The sequence below is a fragment of the Opisthocomus hoazin genome, chromosome 21, assembly GCF_030867145.1.
Source record: "Opisthocomus hoazin isolate bOpiHoa1 chromosome 21, bOpiHoa1.hap1, whole genome shotgun sequence".
NCBI lineage: Eukaryota > Metazoa > Chordata > Aves > Opisthocomiformes > Opisthocomidae > Opisthocomus > Opisthocomus hoazin.
The window spans coordinates 3731502-3752736 of record NC_134434.1 but is presented as its reverse complement, the minus strand read 5'-3'; the positions used below and the strand labels follow the sequence as shown (position 1 = coordinate 3752736).

The 21235-nt window shown below is 42.8% G+C and overlaps 1 protein-coding gene across 1 annotated transcript in view; it reads left to right on the top strand.

The window, feature by feature from the left end:
* Positions 1-12521: 12521 nt before the first annotated feature.
* LOC104330341 (myosin-4-like) overlaps positions 12522-21235 on the top strand; it is a 34212-nt gene continuing 25498 nt past the window's right edge. The window contains exons 1-15 of the mRNA XM_075440712.1: positions 12522-12725; positions 12823-12966; positions 13060-13216; positions 13794-13821; positions 13908-14019; positions 14554-14556; positions 16901-16993; positions 17088-17151; positions 17241-17339; positions 17435-17538; positions 17729-17867; positions 18282-18400; positions 18507-18656; positions 18735-18905; positions 20857-21166. Coding sequence (XP_075296827.1) covers positions 12522-12725; positions 12823-12966; positions 13060-13216; positions 13794-13821; positions 13908-14019; positions 14554-14556; positions 16901-16993; positions 17088-17151; positions 17241-17339; positions 17435-17538; positions 17729-17867; positions 18282-18400; positions 18507-18656; positions 18735-18905; positions 20857-21166 — 1897 coding nt within the window. The remainder of the gene's footprint in view (positions 12726-12822; positions 12967-13059; positions 13217-13793; positions 13822-13907; positions 14020-14553; positions 14557-16900; positions 16994-17087; positions 17152-17240; positions 17340-17434; positions 17539-17728; positions 17868-18281; positions 18401-18506; positions 18657-18734; positions 18906-20856; positions 21167-21235) is intronic.

The following is a 21235-nucleotide window of genomic DNA, read 5'->3' as shown; positions in this document are numbered from 1 at the left end:
AGTCTCACCTTCCTATCCAGGATTTCACACTTTTTGCCCTTTCCCTACCTCCTTTGTCTCTCCACCCTGCCTTTTTTAGTTCTTTCTTCAAAATGAAACTTGCAGCTGAAAGTACTGTAAATATGGGAATGTGCAGTGTGAACACTGTCAATAATGTGCAGAGGGAGCTGTGTGATTCCCTGTGGGCTGTATACATGTGCTCTGTGCATGTGTGCCTGCTGGGAACACATCTGCAGCCTCGGTACTGATTGGACCTGAGGGCAAGGAGCTACAGCAGCCTTGCTGCTCTCAGGCTATTGGATCCAGCATGTTTCCTTTTCCTCTAAAATCCTGGGCTTGCTGAATTGCTGTCACAAGAGTATCCAGGATTTTCTTCAAATGGCTTCAGCTGGGAAGAAGGGGAAGGGAGCTGAAGAGTTGGAGCAGGGTCTTCCCTGTTAAATATGAGAGAAAAGGGCAAAACAGAGTTTGCTTGTCTGTTTTAGAAACTAGAGAATTACAGTGCATTTCATGAATGTCACTGTTTTCTATATCCATCCTCCCAGATATTTTCATAGCAAGGAGAGTAGCAGTGCTTGAGGGAGCTGAATTCAGCTTGGATCCACAAAGATGCCTTGGAGAGCAGCTTTGGACTGGATGATTGGCCAGGTAGTGCTGGATGGCCACCAGAAGAGCAGAGCCCTGGGGTCAGCCCAGTGACCTGTGCAGCTCTGCAGCTGACTGCTGTCAAAACCGCAGGAGAAAGGTGAGGCAGGTATGGGCAATAGGAGGGCAATAAAGAAAAGCAATCCTGACTGTGCCAGAAGGTCACTTCTCCATTCTGTCTTTACTGCCTACTTTGAACAGGAAACAGCTCAAGCAAAGCACAGTGTTGAAGTCCCAGATGTAGAAGATATTTTACAAAAAGCAGTGGAGTCGTTAGCACTAGGCAAGATCCTTCTGACACCCTGGTAATCATTACTCAGTACATTAATGACTTAAAATAATGATAGCCGTTTCATAACCTGTTAGCAGGCTCTACAGAGAAGGATAGCGAGGGTCGATGGGATATTACTTTGGAGGAGTGTGAGGTTACATAAGGAGTATGAGGACACAAGGCCTGTTGCAGTACTGGAGGGCTATGCTGGGCTCTGATGCAATAGATATGTAAATAGAGCTGCTGGAGTGAGCTTTCCTCCAAGCTCCTCTTGAGATTTGCTTCAGATCGAGCCACTTTGGACACTCAGAGACCATCCTCAGAGACAGTCCTATGTCTGCAGCAATGATTATTGGCTTGTCCTTGTCCGGGATCATCTCTCTGAACTATCTCACATAACAACACAGACACACATTTAGCTTCCTTAAGAAAGGTGATATACCTTCTCACATGGCTTTTTGATATTCATTAAGGCAATACCAGCCGGTTCTCCCACCTATCCACCTATTTTTGATTCTCCACTGGGTTTGTGGAATACTACCTCCCCTTACAAAAGCTATTTTTCTCAGTATGCTATCTTTCCCAGTGTGTCCTCAAATTCTACTAATTATTATCTTCTACTCCTTTCCCAGAGCAGGCACCGGGTTTACTGAAACATGTTTTAAAAATTAGCATTCTACTACACAACTTCCAGATATCCAAAAGCAAGGCAGTTTTAGTAAAAGCTCACACACCATAGCCAATAGTTCAGCTGTTTCATCCCCATGTCTTTTTGCAGTTCTTGTGTAAATCCCATCTGGTCTTGGCCACCTTATTACTATTCATTTTGTCTATTTGGCAACAGGCAGAGTGTACAATTGTCATCATTTTATTAGCTGAACAATTCTGGCATGGAAGTCAAGCCATTTTTTTCCTAATACCATTTTTTTTTCTCTGCTGCTACTGGATAACATCCCAAATAAGCAATATAATTTGCTCTTGTACAAGAAGAAAGTACAAGTGTGAGACCAACTCTAAGTGGGAGCAAACAATCTGTATTGTTTCAATTGCTCCTGCCTCTGCTTCTGCTTTTGCTGCCAGAATTACCTGGGAAAAAAGTGGTTAGTTCCCTTCACAATGCCAAGGTACAAATGATGGCCTGGTAATGAAGTGCTTTCTAGTTTGGTTGCCTCAGGAAGGGCAGAAGGAAGTAGAAGACCTCTCAGTTAAGGGGAAATAGCCCCACAGTCCACAGAGTAATAAATAGTTCTTGTCAGTAACTTGCATAGAGTATGGATTGCTGCCAACCTTGCAACTGCTGAAACAACCTGAAGATATGATCATATCACTGCTTTATGCCAGAAAAAAAAAGACAGCACAATAAATTTAGGATAGATATCACTTTTCTTCCAAAATACACAATATATATCTTTGATCATTCTGCAGCATTCAGTAGTTAGCTAAAAGAAATCTTCGATGCCCGTGTTCCAGTATTACAACAGAAGCTCTTCTAGACTGGGGGTAGTTGTCAGCGATGAAAAAAGCTTGCAAATGTATTTTTAGAAAGGAATCCCTCAAAGATTATCATTAATTCTATCTGGCTGTGGTGCAGTGTCAACTTTTGCTTAGTGATGCAGAAAATCAGCATACAGTATCATACACTGTTGACATGTTTAGATTAACTTTCATTTCCTTTTACACAAACTATCTTTCAACTTTCTTTAGAAAAGAGTGTAATTTAAAGTCAGGTTGAGAAGATGAACTTTTAGTACATATTTTCAAAGCTCAATACGTGTCTCTATTCAATCAGAAACCCTTGGTGAGTTCCAAAACATATTTGAAGATACATCTTTCCATGAATATGCATTTATTCTGCCATCACTTGATCATTTGAACCTAAAAATCATCTGTCTAATCTGAGAGGAGCTATGGAGGAATTCTCACTCTTTTGCCCATGGAATTGGAGACCGTATACAAAAAAGCTTTCAATAAACAGGACATTATGAAATGAAACTGTGGGGTTACGATGGCATTAAATTGCAGTGAGTCAAGACACAGTTCTGTGTCTTGTGCATGGTGTTTCTCTTCCTCCTTTTCTCCAGAACCAATCCCACACAACTTTGCAAACACGTAATCTAAAGCACAGGGAACGGGATTTACACCATAATGATCACTAATGATGTATATGACAGAGTATCTTTGTGGCTTTCAGAAACCTGCACAAACAGTTAAGGATACAGTTGAAACTTATAGAATTACTAGTGCAGATTAATAAATTTAACAGCCAGGCAACTTTGCATTACTGAAGATGTAATGGAAGAATCCTACGTGAAGACTAAAACCACAACAAGTTGTAGTGTCAGAAGCTGTTTAAATTGATGGGGGAATCACAGAATCACAGAATCATAGAATGTTTGCCATTGGAAGGGACCTCTGTGGGTCTTCTAGCCCAACCCCCCTGACAAAGCAGGGTCAACCCAGAGCAGGCTGCACAGGACCTTGTCCAAGCGGGTCTTGAATATCTCCAGAGAAGGAGACTCCAAAACCTCCCTGGGCATCCTGGGCCAGGGCTCCGTCACCCTCAGAGTGAAGAAGTTCTTCCTCATGTTCAGACGGAACTTCCTGTGCCTCAGTTTGTGCCCATTGCCCCTTGTCCTGTCGCTGGGCACCACTGAAAAGAGTTTGGCCCCATCCTCCTGACACCCACTCTTCAGATATAAGTATTTATTAGGTGCCCTCGCAGCCTTCTCTTCTTCAGGCTGAACAAGCCCAGCTCCCTCAGCCTTTCCTCATAGGAGAGATGCTCCATTCTCCTCACCATCCTCGTAGCCCTCCGCTGGACTCTCTCCAGTAGCTCCTCACCTTTCCTGAAGTGGGGAGCCCAGAACCGGACACAGTACTGCAGACGGGGCCTCACTAGGGCAGTGTAGAGGGGAAGGAGAACCTCCCTCGACCTGCTGGCCACAATCCTCTTGATGCACCCCAGGATCACATTGGCCTTCTTGGCAGCCAGGGCACACTGCTGGCTCATGGTCAACCTGTTGTCCACCAGGACACCCAGGTCCCTCTCCACAGAGCTGCTCTCCAGCAGGTCCACCCCAAGCCTGTACTGGTGCCTGGGGTTGTTCCTCCCCAGGTGCAGGACCCTGCACGTGCCCTTGTTGAACCTCATCAGATTCCTCTCTGCCCAACTTTCCAGCCTGTCCAGGTCACGCTGAATGGCAGCACAGCCTGCCAGTGTATCCACCGCTCCTCCCAGTTTGGTGTCATCAGCAAACTTGCTGAGGGTACATTCTAACTCTTCATCCAGGTCATTGATGAAGAAGCTGAACAAGGCTGGGCCCAGTACTGACCCCTGGGAGATACCACTAGTTACAGGCATCCAACTAGACTCAGTGCCGCTGATGACAACCCTCTGAGTTCTGTCATTCAGCCAGTTCTCAGTCCACCTCACTGACCACTCATCCAGCCCAACAAGATGATGGGACAACAAGAAGTTAGTTGCCTCTCTTCCCCTTTCATTCTTCCTCGTGTACTGCAATAACAGCAACACAATAACTGTTAAAATGGAGTGATAAAAAGTCTGAAAGCTGGGTGGTGTGAGAAAAAATATGTATCTGCTCAAAGGCCTAGAAAAAGAGGGGGTGGGTATGAAACGTGAGAATAACTTTACTAGTTCAGATCAAAATGTCCATCTGTCCCAACGGTGTCAGAAAGTTGCAGATATACAACTTATTAATCAGAGGTCTGGGGACTTAGTACAGGCAGGCTTACTTCACTGGGCACTTGTACTAGGAAAATTATCTCTTCGTGGGCATCCAATGGAAAAGATACTGGGTAACCATAATAGGACCAAAGCTATTTAGTGCTATGAACAGGTGTGGTGTTGCACGCCACACTAAATGCAGGGAACTGAGGAATCCTGACAGAATCACAGGAAAAAAGAAAACAAGCACTTTTTTATCCACAAAGAGTAAAGAATTTATAAGATAATCAAATGCACAAATTTTGCACATTGTGCTTTGCATGGTAGCAGTGAATTAGTTCTTACATAAAAGAGACAGTGAATACAGCTACAACACTCAGAATTTTTTAGTTAATATAGGTATATTACCTTCTCCACTGAATTTTTTTCAAGCTGGAGAATTAAATTCTACTTAGTCCTTCCTCCGGTGGAGGTTATTCCATGTTACTCATTTTCTTCTTTCCTTTTGCATGCCTTTTCTGAAGTAACTTGTTCTGACAATCTGGCAAGCAGAGACTATATTTCAAAAGCATCATTAATACTGATTTTCAATAATTCCTGAAATATTGTGGAATCCTCAGAGGGCAGGTAGTAATTTAAAATTCTATAAATATAATAAATGTTTGTAACACCTATAATGTTGTTGTAATTAACAAACTAAGCATATAGATATTGAGTTGAAGCAAATACTGGAATACCTGATATGCCAAACCAAATACAGTAATTTGTACTGTCTTTTTAAGGTAGCTTAAACTGCATTAAAATTTATGAATTTATATACTTTCTTGTTAAAAGTAATAATACTAATAGCACATTGATCTGTTACTGATTTTCATTTGTAGGTATTTTAGTAAGCTAGAATATCACAAAACCAGAGCAGTACACACTACACAGATTACAAATTGCTTAACTGACAGGTGTCAAAATGATTCTGTATGCGTAGACTCACCAGTGGGTGGGTGTGCTTTGGAAAGGATTTGTTCTTCACCATATACTGTTTAAATAAAAAAAATACCCAGGAGAAACTGCAAAATCACTTATAAAAGAATTAGATGAGTCAGATATAAAAGACAAGATAGTCTCTAACAAAAGGTAATTATGGTTGTTATCCCTATGGTTAAGCTAAAGATGCACATAATTAAAATGAAAATGTAAGTGCATGTAGTAAATAATGAAGAATGAAGCCAGTAACACAGATGGGGGGAGTACTAAAACCAGGACTTGAGACTGATAAAATGTAAAAAGTGCATGCAAGTTCAGTGCTGAAACCAGCACAGCTAATTTTAATCTATGATACATAGCAATTGGTCAAGGAAAATACAGTAATAATATTGTCTCCACATCTGAGTAATTATCATTGTCATTTCATACAGTGTCTGCACTTGCACTTCAGGCCAGGCTGTGACGGACTGGCAATGATTCTGATTTAAAAAAAAACAAACCATGTAGTGAAAGCATTGAAAAGCATACTAAAAAATACTCCAGAAGCGAGTGAAAAGGCCTAAACAGGACAGGTGTCAACACTGCATGTTGCAATGCTAGACTTGAAGAAGTCCATGTTCTGTAACAGAATCCAGTATACCCTATTAGGTGCCTTTACTTCCTATGCAGTGTACCCAAATAGCAGGCATCATGAACATAATCCAAAACAAACAGCCAATGAGAATTGTGTAAATGCACCAAGGACATTCTCTAGATTGAGCCAACATAAAGCAATGACAGCAATGCATCTCAAAATCCATCTCTTTCCAGACAGGGACCTGGGTCAATGTCATAAGTAGGTGATAAGATTTCATGGCCTTTAAACTTTAAACCATTTTCTGACACACGTTTCTTCTGCCTTTAAAATAAGGAAAAGATGAGGTAATGATGACAAATCTACTTCACCACCTCATCTGCTGTACAAAGTAATCTAACGGTAAGAGCATTTACCCAAGCTGTGAGAGACCTGAAATTAACTCTTACTGTCGCTCGAAGAATTCTGATCTCAAGCTCTCATTCCCATAACTATATGGCTCTCAGCAAGCTCACAGCATGTGTATAGGTCCATGTGGGAACGGAGTAACATCCTCAACGTTCCTTCTGAAATTCTACTCTTCAAGAGGGGAAAAAAAAAAGAAAAAGTCTACAGAAGTGCTTGGGACACAGGCAGAAAAGTAGGGATGACTTCCTAACCTACTGGTTAGGAAATCTATCTGTTTAGCTCTACGTGCTAAATCTTATTCAAAGGCCTCTTTGTATGTTTTACAGCAAGCAACTATTGATTAAATAGCATGAATGGACACCTTCTTGTTGTAGGAGCTCTGATCCTACAGAGATGTGGTTATCTCTGGCTCACTTGTGTTTGTTCTAACTCAGAACACTTTGAATTTTTTCTTCATATCAGAGCAGCTTCAAGAGAAAAGATGGAGAGTTCCATTCCTTGCTTTCCTCATTGTAACTGTCTTGTAATTGAGTGATAAATCTGCAGACTGATTTAATAACAACAAATGTGAAATAATTCCCATGAGAAAAAATTATTCCAATTTTTACACACAGAAATGGCTTCTAAGATGACTCGGGGGAGACCTTGTTGCAGCATTTCAGTACTTAAAGGGAGCTTATAAGAAAGATCGGAACAAACATTTTAGTAGGGCCTGGGCTAATGGTTCAGTAGGATTTGGGGTAATGGTTTTAAATTGAAAGAAGGTAAATTTACATTGGATATAAGGAAGACATTTTTCACGATGAGGGTGGTGAAACACTGGCACAGGTTGCCCAGAGAGGTGGTGGATGCCCCATCTCTGGAAACATTCAAGGTCAGGTTGGACGGGCCTCTGAGCAACCTGATCCAGGTGAAGATGTCCCTGCTCACTGCAGCACGGTTGGACTAGATGGCCTTTAGAGGTCCCTTCCATCCCCAGCTGTTCTATGATTCTATGATTCTATGGCCATCACCACTCAGAAGACACCACACAGGTACAACAGCTATTGCTCTGAAAACATTATCTTCATACATGCAATTAACTGACTGACACAGGATATTGTAAATGTTAAATGCTTACAAAGGAGTACAAAAATTATTACATAATTTCACAGCAGAAACCCCACCTGCGTGAAACCTCAGCCTGGACCTGAGGTCCCCCTAGTTACTAGCTGGTCCAGCTTAAAGTTTGTTAGTGAATGCACATGCACATACCATGCATAGCAGGACTGGGGAAGACACAGCTGCTCAGCTCCCCCCAGCAGCTGGCACAGGGCACATGGGCTGTTAATTCTGGTCCCACTCTAAGCCACCGGCACTGAGCCCCTCGCTCACCTCACTCACTCCTATGTCCCCCACTAACTGGTTTTGGGAATACACATTGTTCCCACCCAAGTGTCTGGAAGCTGAAGACCTCCACTCGGTCCAGTAGCTGATGCTGAGACCCCACTGGCTCCAACAGCTGACAACACAGGACAGGGGTGCCTCCAGCCTGACTCCAGTAGCTGGCACCAATTTTTACTCACACATACACACAGAGGCCTCTCCTGTAGCTGACACTTAGTCCATGTATGCACATGCATACATGGGATAGAGAATGAGATTACCCAAAGAGATAGTTAAGAAAAGATTTAAGGAGATGTAAGAAGACAGGACAGACTGTGGTGACCAGGTGCAGGGCTCAGCCAGACAAGTGCACTGACTGGCCCCGTTTTGCATGTGACTGGTCCCTTTTATACCCTTTTCTCTTTACCCCCTTCTTTGTTCCTCTCTGGTCCCCCTTCCCTTGCATGTCCCCTCATGGGTTTGTACAGCTGTCAGTTCCTGCACCCACCCCAACCCTGTCTGGGATCTCCCTTGGTTCACAGTCCAGGTTGATCTTCCTAGAAGTGGCACCTGTAGCTTCATGACTGTCTACCAATTAGTGTGACTGGTGAGGTTTGTTTCTTCTCATCGTCTCCATGTTTGTCTGCGTCTCTGTATATATTGTTTCTGGTTCCCCCTTTTACCTTGCTGGAATAAACATTTTCACACTCTCACATGCCTTCATCAAGTAGTGTGGCTGACCAGGTTTGGTTCCCATCATGTCCCCCCTGACCATTTGTTAGTCAGGTTTGTGTCTTGGTATGTTCTTGTTTATGGTTCCCTTCCTTTCTTGCTTTCCCTTGTGGTGTCAAAAAAGGTCCTTAACCAGTTACTCTCAAAGGAGCAGACACTGTCTTTCCATATACCTTTACAGAGGAAGTCAAAGTTTCGACGTTCAGCCTGCTTCTTGACATCCGATGCAGGATAATGGAGTGGCACAGAAGTCAGGCTCCTTCCTGCAGGCTGAGACCCTGAGTATGCCTGCAGACCTCAGGTATTGTAAACCTACAGGCCAGGACTGCAAGTCTGTCTTGTGGTCAGTAGGCTGACAGTGGTCTTACTGTGTTCCAAGCTTGAGGCTGGTTTCAAGCTTGCCAGCACCCCACACAGTGACATAAAGAAATTTCATCAGAGAAAAATTCTGCCTCATTAAGCCTTCCTCCTTCTCTATCAGCATGTGTAGATAGACAGAGAGGATAGGATGGGATCCGTTAAAGTCATAGTCCATAAAGAAATAATTGTGAACAATTAGAAGAAAACTCATCTTGTTGGTTAAAGGAATCTCTTGAAGTCAAAAGCCAAGTGTTGCCTTATTTGGCATTATCAGAGCTGTCTTTGGGTTCCTTCATCCTCCATCCTGGCACAGAGCAATGTGAAAAGAACAGGTCAGTGCAGCTGACTCCATACAACCTTAAACCAATCCTGTCTCTGAGTAATTAGCAGAGAGATCAGCACTTCAACAAGTTTACAACTAAAGAGTAAATCATTATTGACCAAAAATAGAGCGCTTGAATGCTGTGTGGGCAGGAGATTACATATAAAGAGCCACAGCTGAAGGCAACCTTACTCTTTGTTACCTCAGCATCTCACGGTAAGTCCCATCTGCTTGCTTCATACTCTGACTATGGTATCTCCACAGGTCTGCAAAGAGGTGGAATATGTAGGGACATTTTCTTCACTCCCCACTTTGAATGTTCCAGGTCATGCTTTACATGCAATGTCACAGTTATAAGACCCAAACCACTCCAGTGTGGTGGCTCAAGCTGCAGCAGAAGAGCCATGCCATGCCGTTCCTTTGAGGGGCCTTCTACAAACTTTGCTACCTCCAAGCCCTATGAAAGGCACAGGAAACTAGCTCTGAAGGCAGATGAAATTGATTGGGAAAATATATGTAATGTAGCTGATCTTTTCCTAGACATTAATTTTCTTCAGATCACAGTAATGTGGGGAGGAACACAAGATTTTCTGTGGGATTTGGCTGTAGCTCAAGAGTTGTAAGGCTTTGTGTACGGTTCAGCTGCTGGGAGAGGCTACGCAAGCTATATAAATGTTTGATACAAATGTTTTTGATTTAACTGTCTCTGTCCTTCCTTTAACCATTCCACACAGATACTGAAAGCAGATATCTTCCTGGGCTCTCTGAAGCGTTTAACAAACAACATGTAGTACTGCTAATTGATCCTGAGCAATGAGTGAAGCTCTCCCAGGCAATGGCAAGGCCAGGTGGCAAAAGAAGGTGTTGTAGAACCAGGTTCACTGAAAAGGATATATATTATTTTAATCAATATAAGCATATTCACAACTTTTGGTAGTAAATATTCCATTTATTGGGAAGGAAAAGTGACAGATACTCAAGCTTAGCCAAGAGGACATGAGAGAAATTGACAGTGATGTCTTTTTGTGGTGTAACCTGTGATTCTGGGATTTATAGATTGTTAAAATTCACCCTGTGTCATCTAAACAACTTCTGGAAGCCTGAAAATGAGGTGGTCAGACAGGAGGCTTGAAGTACAATTCAAGAAGGTCTAAGCTTATCCTGTTTTAAGTTAGTTTCCTGTAAGGTAAGGTCTAGAACATTATATGCTGACTTTGGCTTCTTGCACAGGTCCTGAAACCAGAATAAAGTTCAGGATGATCTTCTCTCCTGTCTGATAGACAGATCTGTTTATGTACAAAGAGTCACCTTCACAGCGAACTTCATATGCACCATTCGCTTCTAGGTTTTCTTAGGTTTTCTGGGTAAGGTTAGTGACTGAGTGACTGGGAGAGTTCACCAGAGCAACAGAAGGAACCCTCCACATACGTCTTCCGTCCTAATACCAAAAAATTCTTGCTGAAGTTTGAGCTGAAAGGGATGGAAGTACAGGCTATTCTCGCAGAGAATGCCTTCTTCTCTGCTCATGAATGTATAAAGATAAAAATTTTACACTATTTCCTATGAAAGACATTCAGTAGTTTAACAGACTGTGCCCCTCAGGAAGCTTTCTGATAATCTGTTGGCATTTTCTGATGCTCAGCTTCACCTTTACACGGACACTCTGTTCTTTCATGTTGCTTCACTTGAGCCACTCAGAGGCAGGATCACATACACTAAAATGCTGGGCTCTACACACATAGAATAATACTTTCAGAGTGAGTTAAAGCTTCTGGATTCTGTGCTTTGAAATTCCTGGGTATTAAAGACTCTTGAGAGATGTGGTCCCTCAAAGTCTTGAAAGGTGCATATCACATAGCAGAAAGAGATTAGCACTTCTACTGCAATGTGTCCAAAACCAGCATTACAAATGCCTTCAGGCTCCTTTCATCATTTTCTTGCTCATAAAACCACTCCATGTTGATTGTTTCGGTACTGTGATGATTTGTAAGTGTACATCTGAGTTGTTTAATGCTATTCCTTTATCTTTTTTAGTACCACGGTGCATCAGACAGCCCTTGAAGTAGCAGGAGCTTAGAATTTGGGTAGGTTTTTTTTGCTAGCCTGTGTATTAGCTTGCCTGGAGAAGAACATTCTCTTTATGCTGGTTCCTGCTTACATGATTTCTGCCTGTGTTGTTTCCAAATGCTCTTGAACTATCCATGTCAGTCCTTCTGACCATAGCGAACTATAGCAGCTATTTGTGTTGTAGAATTTTTACTAGATATTGCTAAAAATGTAAAATAAAACTGAGCACAAAGCAGTTTTCTGAATTACTTCTACTAGACAAATCCCTAACTAAATGACAGGTAGATATTGGTACACACTAACTGTTTTTTAATGATTCATAACCAATATTACTTTATGTAATATATTAAAGCTAAAAGGTACTTTGTCATTTTAATTCTTTGAAATATTATGTCAAGTCCTTATCTAGCTAGATAATACTATGCTATTAATTATTACCTTCAATATGCATAATATTCCTTTATTAGCCAACTTTGCCATAGATCTGAAGAGGTGTTTTATATTTGGTTCATATGATAAACAGGTTTGGCTTTCAATAGGCAATGACTGACCCTTACAATTTGTTCCAGTGCTTGATACAGACAGAAACTCGTTGAACTTTCCCTGCTTGGTATTAAAACATAGAAAACAGAAGAGTGCCAAGTATACCTCCACCTAGAAATTACGTTTGAGACCCAATCTGCTTAATTTGTGGATCTTACTTGTGTCTAAATTTTTAGATCTATAATGAAACAATCTATCGAAGTGGCTATGTGTATGTGACTTTGAGAATTGTGTGGCTGTGCAGCTGTGTGAATAGCAGGTGAAGTTACAGTAGGAGAGACTTTTGAAGACTCTAGCTTGACATTCTTTCTGCCCTCACTTGGGCACCAGGCATCCCAGTTAAGCAGGGTGTCTTCAAAGACTATACACCCCTGCCTACAAAAGGAAATTTCTTTATCAGGACTTCTTCAGGGGATACTTAAAATGGAGGCAGAAGTTAAGTGCCTGATGTTGATTAGTCCTCTTCTTTCTTTAAGTCATTGGTCATGACCACTTTCTGGACAAATATAAATAACAAATGCACAGGCTCTCTGAAACTTCTCTGAATTCCTCCAGAGCAACTTCAGCCATGAGTTCAGATGCAGAGATGGCAATCTTTGGAGAAGCTGCTCCCTTTTTACGGAAGACTGAGAAGGAGAGAATTGAAGCGCAGAATCGTCCATTTAATGCTAAGGCAGCCTGTTTCATTGTGGATGAAAAGCAAATGTATGTGAAAGGTACCATACAGAGCAGAGAAGGAGGCAAAGTCACAGTTAAAAGATATGATGATACAGTAAGTGATACCAACTCTTACTCTAACATGATCATCCAGTTCATGTAGTTCCCTGGCTTAGATTTCTTCTCCTATTGTTCCCTTCTGATTTTGTCAGACTGTGACTGTAACGGATGATGATGTCTTTCCCATGAATCCTCCCAAATTTGATAAAATCGAGGACATGGCCATGATGACCCACCTCCACGAACCCGCTGTGCTGTACAACCTCAAAGAGCGTTACGCAGCCTGGATGATCTACGTAAGTGCCAGCAGCAGTCTTCCTTTGGGTAGCTAGGAGGAACTGCTCTGCCAGGCTAAGTGGAAGCCAGTGTGCTGTCTCCCTTCCTTGCAGACCTACTCAGGTCTCTTCTGTGTCACTGTCAACCCCTACAAGTGGCTGCCAGTGTACAATGCAGAGGTGGTGGCTGGCTACCGAGGCAAGAAGCGCCAGGAGGCCCCTCCACACATCTTCTCCATCTCTGACAACGCCTATCAGTCCATGCTGACTGGTGAGTCATTTGGCAAGAATGGGTAATCCTACTTTACGCAGGGCTGGCTGCTTGGTCAAGGAATACTTGACAGCTCAGGCATCTTAGGTGTTATTCTGCTTAGTGCCTGATGGTGACAGCTCCCGCAGTCCTATGGCACGACTCAAGATTAGACTGCCTGTGACATCTTAATGACCTCTGTGCTGTCAGATAATGAAGGAAAGACAGTAGCTAGCTATACAGCTTTGTGCCCACTCTCCTGGTAAGAAATTTAAAGGACTTGTAAGGAAGGAACACAGCAGAGAATCTGATTCTGATCAAGTAATATTAAGCCAAGGTCTACACATAAAAGAAAACTAATAGTAAGGAGAAAGCCTTGTGAAGAACAACCACTTGGGGTTAGATTTTGGGCTGCTCCATCCCTTCATGCACAAAAAAAATCCACACGCAGACTAATGCAGAGTTTACTTCATCTGGTATTAAAGTGATAAATACAGTTATGGTATAGTTCTTTCCCTTGAAGTCAGTTAGTTATGTCTGAGGAACAGAAGCCCTCCACATCTTATTTGAACAGCTCTTTCTGTGACTTTGTTTTCAGATCGTAGCAATCAGTCAATCCTTATCACGTAAGTATATTTTGGTATGTGTGACAAAGCTGACAGAAAAGTAAAAAAGTTTCCTGTTTCCTGTAACAATAGTTTCATTTCAACAGTGGAGAATCCGGTGCAGGGAAGACTGTGAACACAAAGCGTGTCATCCAGTACTTTGCAACAATTGCAGTTACTGGTGAGAAGAAGAAAGAACAAGAGCCTGGCAAAATGCAGGTATGTCATCGGCTCCCCCTTCTAGTGTCTGCCCAAGACTGTGCCTGCAGAGCAGAAAAGAACAATGCATATTTTTGGGTTGTAGGCCTATCAAAAGGCAGAAGGAGTAGTGTGAGGAGACAGTCAGGATGCACAGTCCAAGCACACCTGCACTCGTTTACCCCTGCTTCCTGGCCTCCATCTCTCTGAACAATAGTGGAACTCTGCTTAAAGAAACATTTTCTAAATGTAGGAAAGGCCCAAGCCTCAGTTTCTCTCCAGTCTCTATTTACACAGGGGAAGTGTTCACCAGAGAGAGGAAGATAATGAAGAACAGCAGTTTACTCTGTGCTGTCTATGTAACTACCCATCAGTATTCTATGAGATTGGCCACGTCCACAGCACCTGAGTGGCTGTAACAGAGCACTCGGTTCCCACTGGCACCTGATTGTGCCATTCCTATTCCTTCTTTGATTCCTAATGACAGGTGAAGTGCAAGAACTCTGCACTCCAGAGTGGTTGTGCGGAAGTTAAGAGTCATTTCAATTGCACCAGGTAGTAGTTTCCACTGGCTTGTCCTCCTGCCTGTGGTCAATCTAACAGCCCTGCGGGCAGCATAAGAAAAGGGACAGAACTGGGACAGCTGGGACCACTTGCCTGACAGTCAGAAAGTAACCTCAGAAAGGATCCTTCCAGGGAAGAATGCACATGATGCCCCTTTCTGCTGAGCAGCCCAGCTGCTGCAATCTGAGCCCACTGGTGCGTTCGCAAGGCGTAGGCTTCATTCCCTAGCACAAAGCAAGCAACAAACATCGTTGTGGCACAAGTGTATGTCACCAGTCTGTGAGATGGTATGTGCATCAAAGCGGGTGGCACGTGTCAGTGTGTTATTCGAGTACCCAAGGGCACAGCAGAACCTAAGGAGATTCCAAGGCTGAATATTCTTTTCGCACTCAGAGGCAGCTGTCTGTGATTGATGGGTTGTTGTGGCCAAGGCAAGTTCATCGTGAGCACTCCTTCCATCAGCACCATTTCAGAATCTGCTAGGCTCAGCTTTCACCAGCTGCTTACTATGCTGGGACTGGTCTCAGAAAAACTTTGAGACAGCTGACCATGTTTGATATAAGGAAAATCACCTGGCTCTCAGGTCTCATGTTTGATATAAGGAAAATCACCTGACTCTCAGATGGGCAACAACCTGTTCTGCCCTATTCTGAGTTTATTCACAGAATACCCTATTTTTTCAGTGTGCGCAATCTCTGTAACAGTAGTATGTGCGTTTTCATAAGAACATTACATAAAACACCCAGGCTGTAGTTCTGTCTAGCCCAGCATCCTGCCTCAGACGCAGGCTGAAATCAGATGCCAGGCAAGAGTATATGCAGAAGGCGAGGATGTAACAGCGTTTCCCCAGAATACTGTCTCAGCCTCCAACACTTTGTCACCCCGCCTGTAGACAGGACTCCAAAATGAACTTGTGTAAAGAATTTCCATGTCTTCTTCCATGCTGTTCTCCTTGAACAATGCTCCCTTGTGAGTTCCCTGGTCACAGCTGTGCAATAAAAAGAGGTTTGATATTTGTGTAGTCAGCTGCATTGACACATGCTTCTCTTCTCTTCTCTTCTCTTCTCTTCTCTTCTCTTCTCTTCTCTTCTCTTCTCTTCTCTTCTCTTCTCTTCTCTTCTCTTCTCTTCTCTTCTCTTCTCTTCTCTTCAACGAGGCAGTTCATTTAGAAAGCTGAAAGATACATGGGCGAGGACATTAGGGATTTTTTATTTAGAAAAAAAATATAGAGAGCTTCATATGCTACTGTGTTTCCTTAATTTTATAGGGTTCACGTTCATGGTGAACTAATAAAAAGTAAATTAAACCCGTTGTGCCATCTGCAGACAGTGTTGGGAATGGCACTCCCTCTCCTTTGCAAGATGTTAAAGGCTGCACTGAGCACCGTGTAAAAAGATGCAGCAACTTGAGCTGTGCCATTCATCTTTCATCTGGACAAAAACTGATCTTCTCTTGTTCCTCATTCTTTGTTTTCCATCTCTGTCTTGTAAATTATCCCTGGCAACACTTTCGTGCCCTGACTACGTAGGGATGAATCATGATTTTGCTAGAAGCCTTGAGAAAAGCTTTGCTCTATCATTCCAAAAAAGCTTACAGTAACTCTGCTTTCTGGACTGTACTGCACAGAAAAGGGGAGATATAACTTGACAGAAGATTCTTTCCTCCTACATTTTTGCAGTTAACAAGAGTGATAAAATATTGAAACATTACATGTAGATCATTCCTTCTGCAGTCATGCAGCAAAAAACTCAAAGACTTTTCGTTCTCTGCTATTTTTAAGTTTGATATTTGAGTCTCAGGCTTTCTCCATGTCTCACTCTTCTTTCTGAAGTATGTCTGGAGATGTATTTCTGCATTCTGAAAGGCTGCTAGTTGTTTGAATGCAATTGTAAAACTTTACATTCTCCCTTGTTAGGTGCTTCCTACTAAAGGCTGTATGTCTCTCTGTGTCCTGGGCTCAAGGAATCTCCAGAAAAAATTCCATAATTTTCACATTTTCTTTACCTGTCATGGCCTTTATCAATGGGATATCACCTCTCTCACACAAGTTTCACACTTGCTGAGCTCCACTGTAGTGACTCTGTATATGATACCAAATATATGGGTATCAAGGTATAAGCAGGAAACAAAATACAGGTCTGTCTTTCAGCACTCTTCCATTTGAAATCAATGCCAATATTCATGAATGATGGCTGATAAGTGCTTAAAAACTCTGCTAAATTTCAGGTTAAAATCACATACAAAGTCTAAAAATGATCCATTTGTAATTATCTCCTTTGAAATATTTGCTATTAACCAGTACCGAAATTTGGTAAGAAGCTTTTTCTCCTGTAACTAGGGAACTCTGGAGGATCAGATCATCCAGGCCAACCCATTGCTGGAGGCCTTTGGCAATGCCAAGACTGTGAGGAACGACAACTCTTCACGCTTTGTGAGTTCATGTCAGATTTATTGGAATGCAGCCATCTAATACGTCTCATCCATTGATCACTATAACCAATGGGTTGATCTGTACTGCTTGATAGGGAAAATTCATTCGGATTCACTTTGGAGCAACTGGCAAGCTGGCCTCTGCGGACATTGAAACCTGTGAGTTGGAGCAAGTCAGCACAGGCAGAATTCATGCATTTATGATCTCAAGTTTACCAGGAGACTAATGGCATCTCTCTTTTGGTTAGATCTTCTGGAGAAATCCAGAGTGACCTTCCAGCTGCCTAGTGAAAGGAGCTATCACATTTTTTACCAGATAATGTCCAACAAGAAGCCGGAGCTCATTGGTGAGTGTCAGTGGTGATGGGCTTGGCTCAATGTGTGCTTTCTCTTTCCACTGTGAGCTGCCCAATGCCACCAAAGGTGCACTCTACACCTACAGATCTCCTCCTTATCTCCACCAACCCCTACGACTTCCCCTACGTGAGCCAAGGAGAAATCACTGTTGCCAGTATTGACGACAGCGAGGAGCTGCTGGCGACAGAAGTGAGTCCACTGGGGCACCTGCAGCCCGGCCGGGTGCAGCTGGGGAGGCCCAGCTGGCCCCCGGCACCAAACGCTGGGCTCTGCTCCCTGCAGCGGCTGCAGGGCTGGGCCAGTGTCCCGCACGCCTGGTAAAGCCACCTGCTGCTTTGTGCTTCTCTAACCCTCCCTGACTTGCCTGTTGACTCTGCAGAGCGCCGTGGACATCCTGGGCTTCAGCCCCGAAGAGAAGGTGGGGATGTACAAGCTGACGGGGGCTGTCATGCACTACGGGAACATGAAGTTCAAGCAGAAGCAGAGGGAGGAGCAGGCAGAGCCGGACAGCACGGAAGGTAGCGTTGGCTGCATAGTTTTCTTGTGAACTTCACCAGGAGACAAGTTAGCAACCCCGTCCCATAAAATGTCCAATACTTCGAGAATGATTTTCCCCTCCAGAAACCAAATTTTTTAAGTTTGTTGCAAGTTCCACAAAGTCAATGATTGAATTTATGCTCCACGAGAAAACAGCCAGACACAAAGATGAAGCATTGCTGCAGCCCTCCAGGTGTGGAACAAGAGCGTGCTGCAGCTGAGACACTGCCTGTCTTGGAGGGAAAAGATTCTCCATGGGACTGGAGGGGAGCTTCCCTTCCCAACAGGTGCATTTGAATAGCACCAAAACTAGGCTCCTTGTAACAGAAACATTCTAGAGGACCAGAACAACTTTCTTTGTGTCTTTTGAACTTGTTTGCTATCTCTGATCCTAGTGGCTGACAAAGCTGCCTACCTGATGGGACTGAATTCTGCTGATTTGCTCAAGGCTTTATGCTATCCCAGGGTGAAAGTTGGGAATGAATATGTAACTAAAGGACAAAATGTCCAACAGGTACCTAGACAGCTGATCAGCTTTTCACTTTGTTTTCATTTTGACAGTTCTTTCATCTTTCAAGCTAACTCAACTTTCACTACTGCTGTGGCTGTGTTTCTTTCAGGTATACAATTCAGTGGGTGCATTGGCTAAATCAGTCTATGAGAAGATGTTCCTATGGATGGTTACTCGAATCAACCAACAGCTGGATACAAAGCAGCCTAGACAGCATTTCATCGGTGTCCTGGACATTGCTGGCTTTGAAATTTTTGATGTGAGTTACAGTGGGTATGTCTGCCCATTGATGAGTTTTCCAAACTAACTGCTATTTTTTTATATTTTGAATTTGCAGTTCAACAGCCTAGAGCAGCTGTGCATCAACTTCACCAATGAGAAACTGCAACAGTTTTTCAACCACCACATGTTCGTGCTGGAGCAGGAGGAGTACAAGAAGGAAGGAATTGAATGGGAGTTCATTGACTTCGGGATGGACCTGGCTGCCTGCATTGAGCTCATTGAGAAGGTAGAGGAAATCTTTTCTTTTTAGGAAAGCACATTTCTTTCATGGCCTAGTCATTCTTAGTAAATGTACACATTACTGTTGAATGATCCTCTCGCATAAGAAGACATCATTTATAAAACAAAAGCTTTTGGAATGACAGGCTGCCTCTGCACAAAGAATTCTTTCCTGAACAACATGATGGGGGTGGAAGGGAGAGGGGGTATATGACATCAATTTGGTGCCTTTAACAAGGTTGGCTTTAACAGTAAGGTGAACCTCAAGCCTTACTCCTTGCAGTAATGGATAGAATTAAGTTCTTGGTTCTAGCAACACAACACTTTCCAACCCCTCTGTTGCTGCCCACTGCTATTTCACTGGGGATCTTAATGGGAATTAACCCTTCACTGCTACATTACAAACCAGTGTCCAGTGGTTGTGCACAGCACTTACATATCATGTACAAATCCAGCATGCACATACCCAAACATCTCCCTTCTGAGGAGCATACAGGTATCTGCTCCCAGCACTATCATTCATGCCCAGTGCCTCATTCAGCCGTTCTACACGCATGTTCACTGCTTAATACTCATACCCATGGGTTATGTCTTTGCATACATGAGCCTCAAATTTCTTGCTAACCTGCCATGCTTCCCACCACATAGCAGCATCTACAGCCAGCACTACCATTCACAGCTAGTGCCTGTTCCCTATTGCTACATTTAACACCCCAAATCCACACTTACTGGTCAGTGTCCACACATTTTGTGTCCCATATCTATGCAGTACAGAGTATTAGAGCCAGAGGAATCAGAGTACCTACGCTAATCTAACACTGTAGTCTCTTTTGTAATGACAGGAAAGAATTAGACACTTCCAGGATGCAAATCATCTCCTTATAAAGTGTATTCCATTAGTGATTCTGTAAAATGTCTTTATAATGCTTCCATTGTAGAACAGAAATTGGGACAGCTAGCTCAGATCTAGATTCTCTTTTATAGACACCTACAGTTAGGCAAGATGAATGCTAACCCAAGAGCTCTCACAGAGCAGCCAAACCTAGAGGGCAAAAACTTCCTTCAAAACACGGAATTCCTGCCGAACATCCACCTCCTGTGATTGCTGCTGCTCTGGAGGATCCCTGATTCTAGGTCTGGCAGCTATCTAGCTGAGAGCAGATGTAAGCATCTAATGGCATCTTATTAAATTAAAAAAAAAAAAAAAATAAAAGGTTCGTGCAAAGCAAGAACTCCTAGAATCGTCTCTAGGTCAACAAAGTGTAGGTCACATCAGTGTCTTCAGCAAAATCAGAGGACAGGTTTATCTGCACTATCAGAAGATACCTAATATAGCTCAGATAAAAGCTCTGATGTTGCTGAGAATGTGCCTACATCTCTGTATTGAAATAACTTCCAATTTTAAATACAATTCTGAGACAAAATACTCTATAGGTATTCTAAAGTGTCAGATTATTGCCATTTACACTCCACAGAAGCTGAGGAAAATCTGATCCATCATGCACATTCACTGGAGACAGAACAGGAATTGTTAGACATTATCTATACAAATTCCTGATAAGCCATCAAATTAAGTTCATGTTGACAAGTGCAACCTGATGGCTTGTAACAGACATACGCAGCAGCATCAGTCCTGGAAATGGGACACTGAAACCTACTTCCTAACAATGTAATATAAGGATGATTGAAACAATCGATTATAATAGATCTAGTTAGCCTTTCATTCAAAGATGCTTGTAAATAGTATTGTTGAGTTGCCATGTTCATGGGCAGTAGCTTGAGCAACACACACTAATTATAGTTTGCCTGATTATTATAATAACTAGCGATGTATTGAGAACTTCTGCAGTAAAAATTACAGTCACTGAAACAAGCCACAAATCATATGCAAGGTGACATTTTATTTACTTTTCCTCTCTCCACCACTTACTTTCTTCATGTATTCCTATTTCTTCCAGCCTATGGGCATCTTCTCCATCCTGGAAGAGGAGTGCATGTTCCCCAAGGCAACTGACACCTCTTTCAAGAACAAGCTCTATGACCAGCATCTGGGCAAGTCCAACAACTTCCAGAAGCCCAAGCCTGCCAAAGGCAAGGCTGAGGCCCACTTCTCCCTGGTGCACTATGCTGGCACAGTGGACTACAACATCTCTGGATGGCTTGAGAAGAACAAGGATCCCCTGAACGAAACTGTTGTGGGGCTGTACCAGAAATCATCCTTGAAACTGTTGTCCTTCCTTTTCTCTAACTATGCTGGTGCAGAAACAAGTAAGTGGTCTTTCAGTGATGATCGACAAGGCAAGAATCAATGAAAGCCTACTTCTGCTTCTCCTCTCT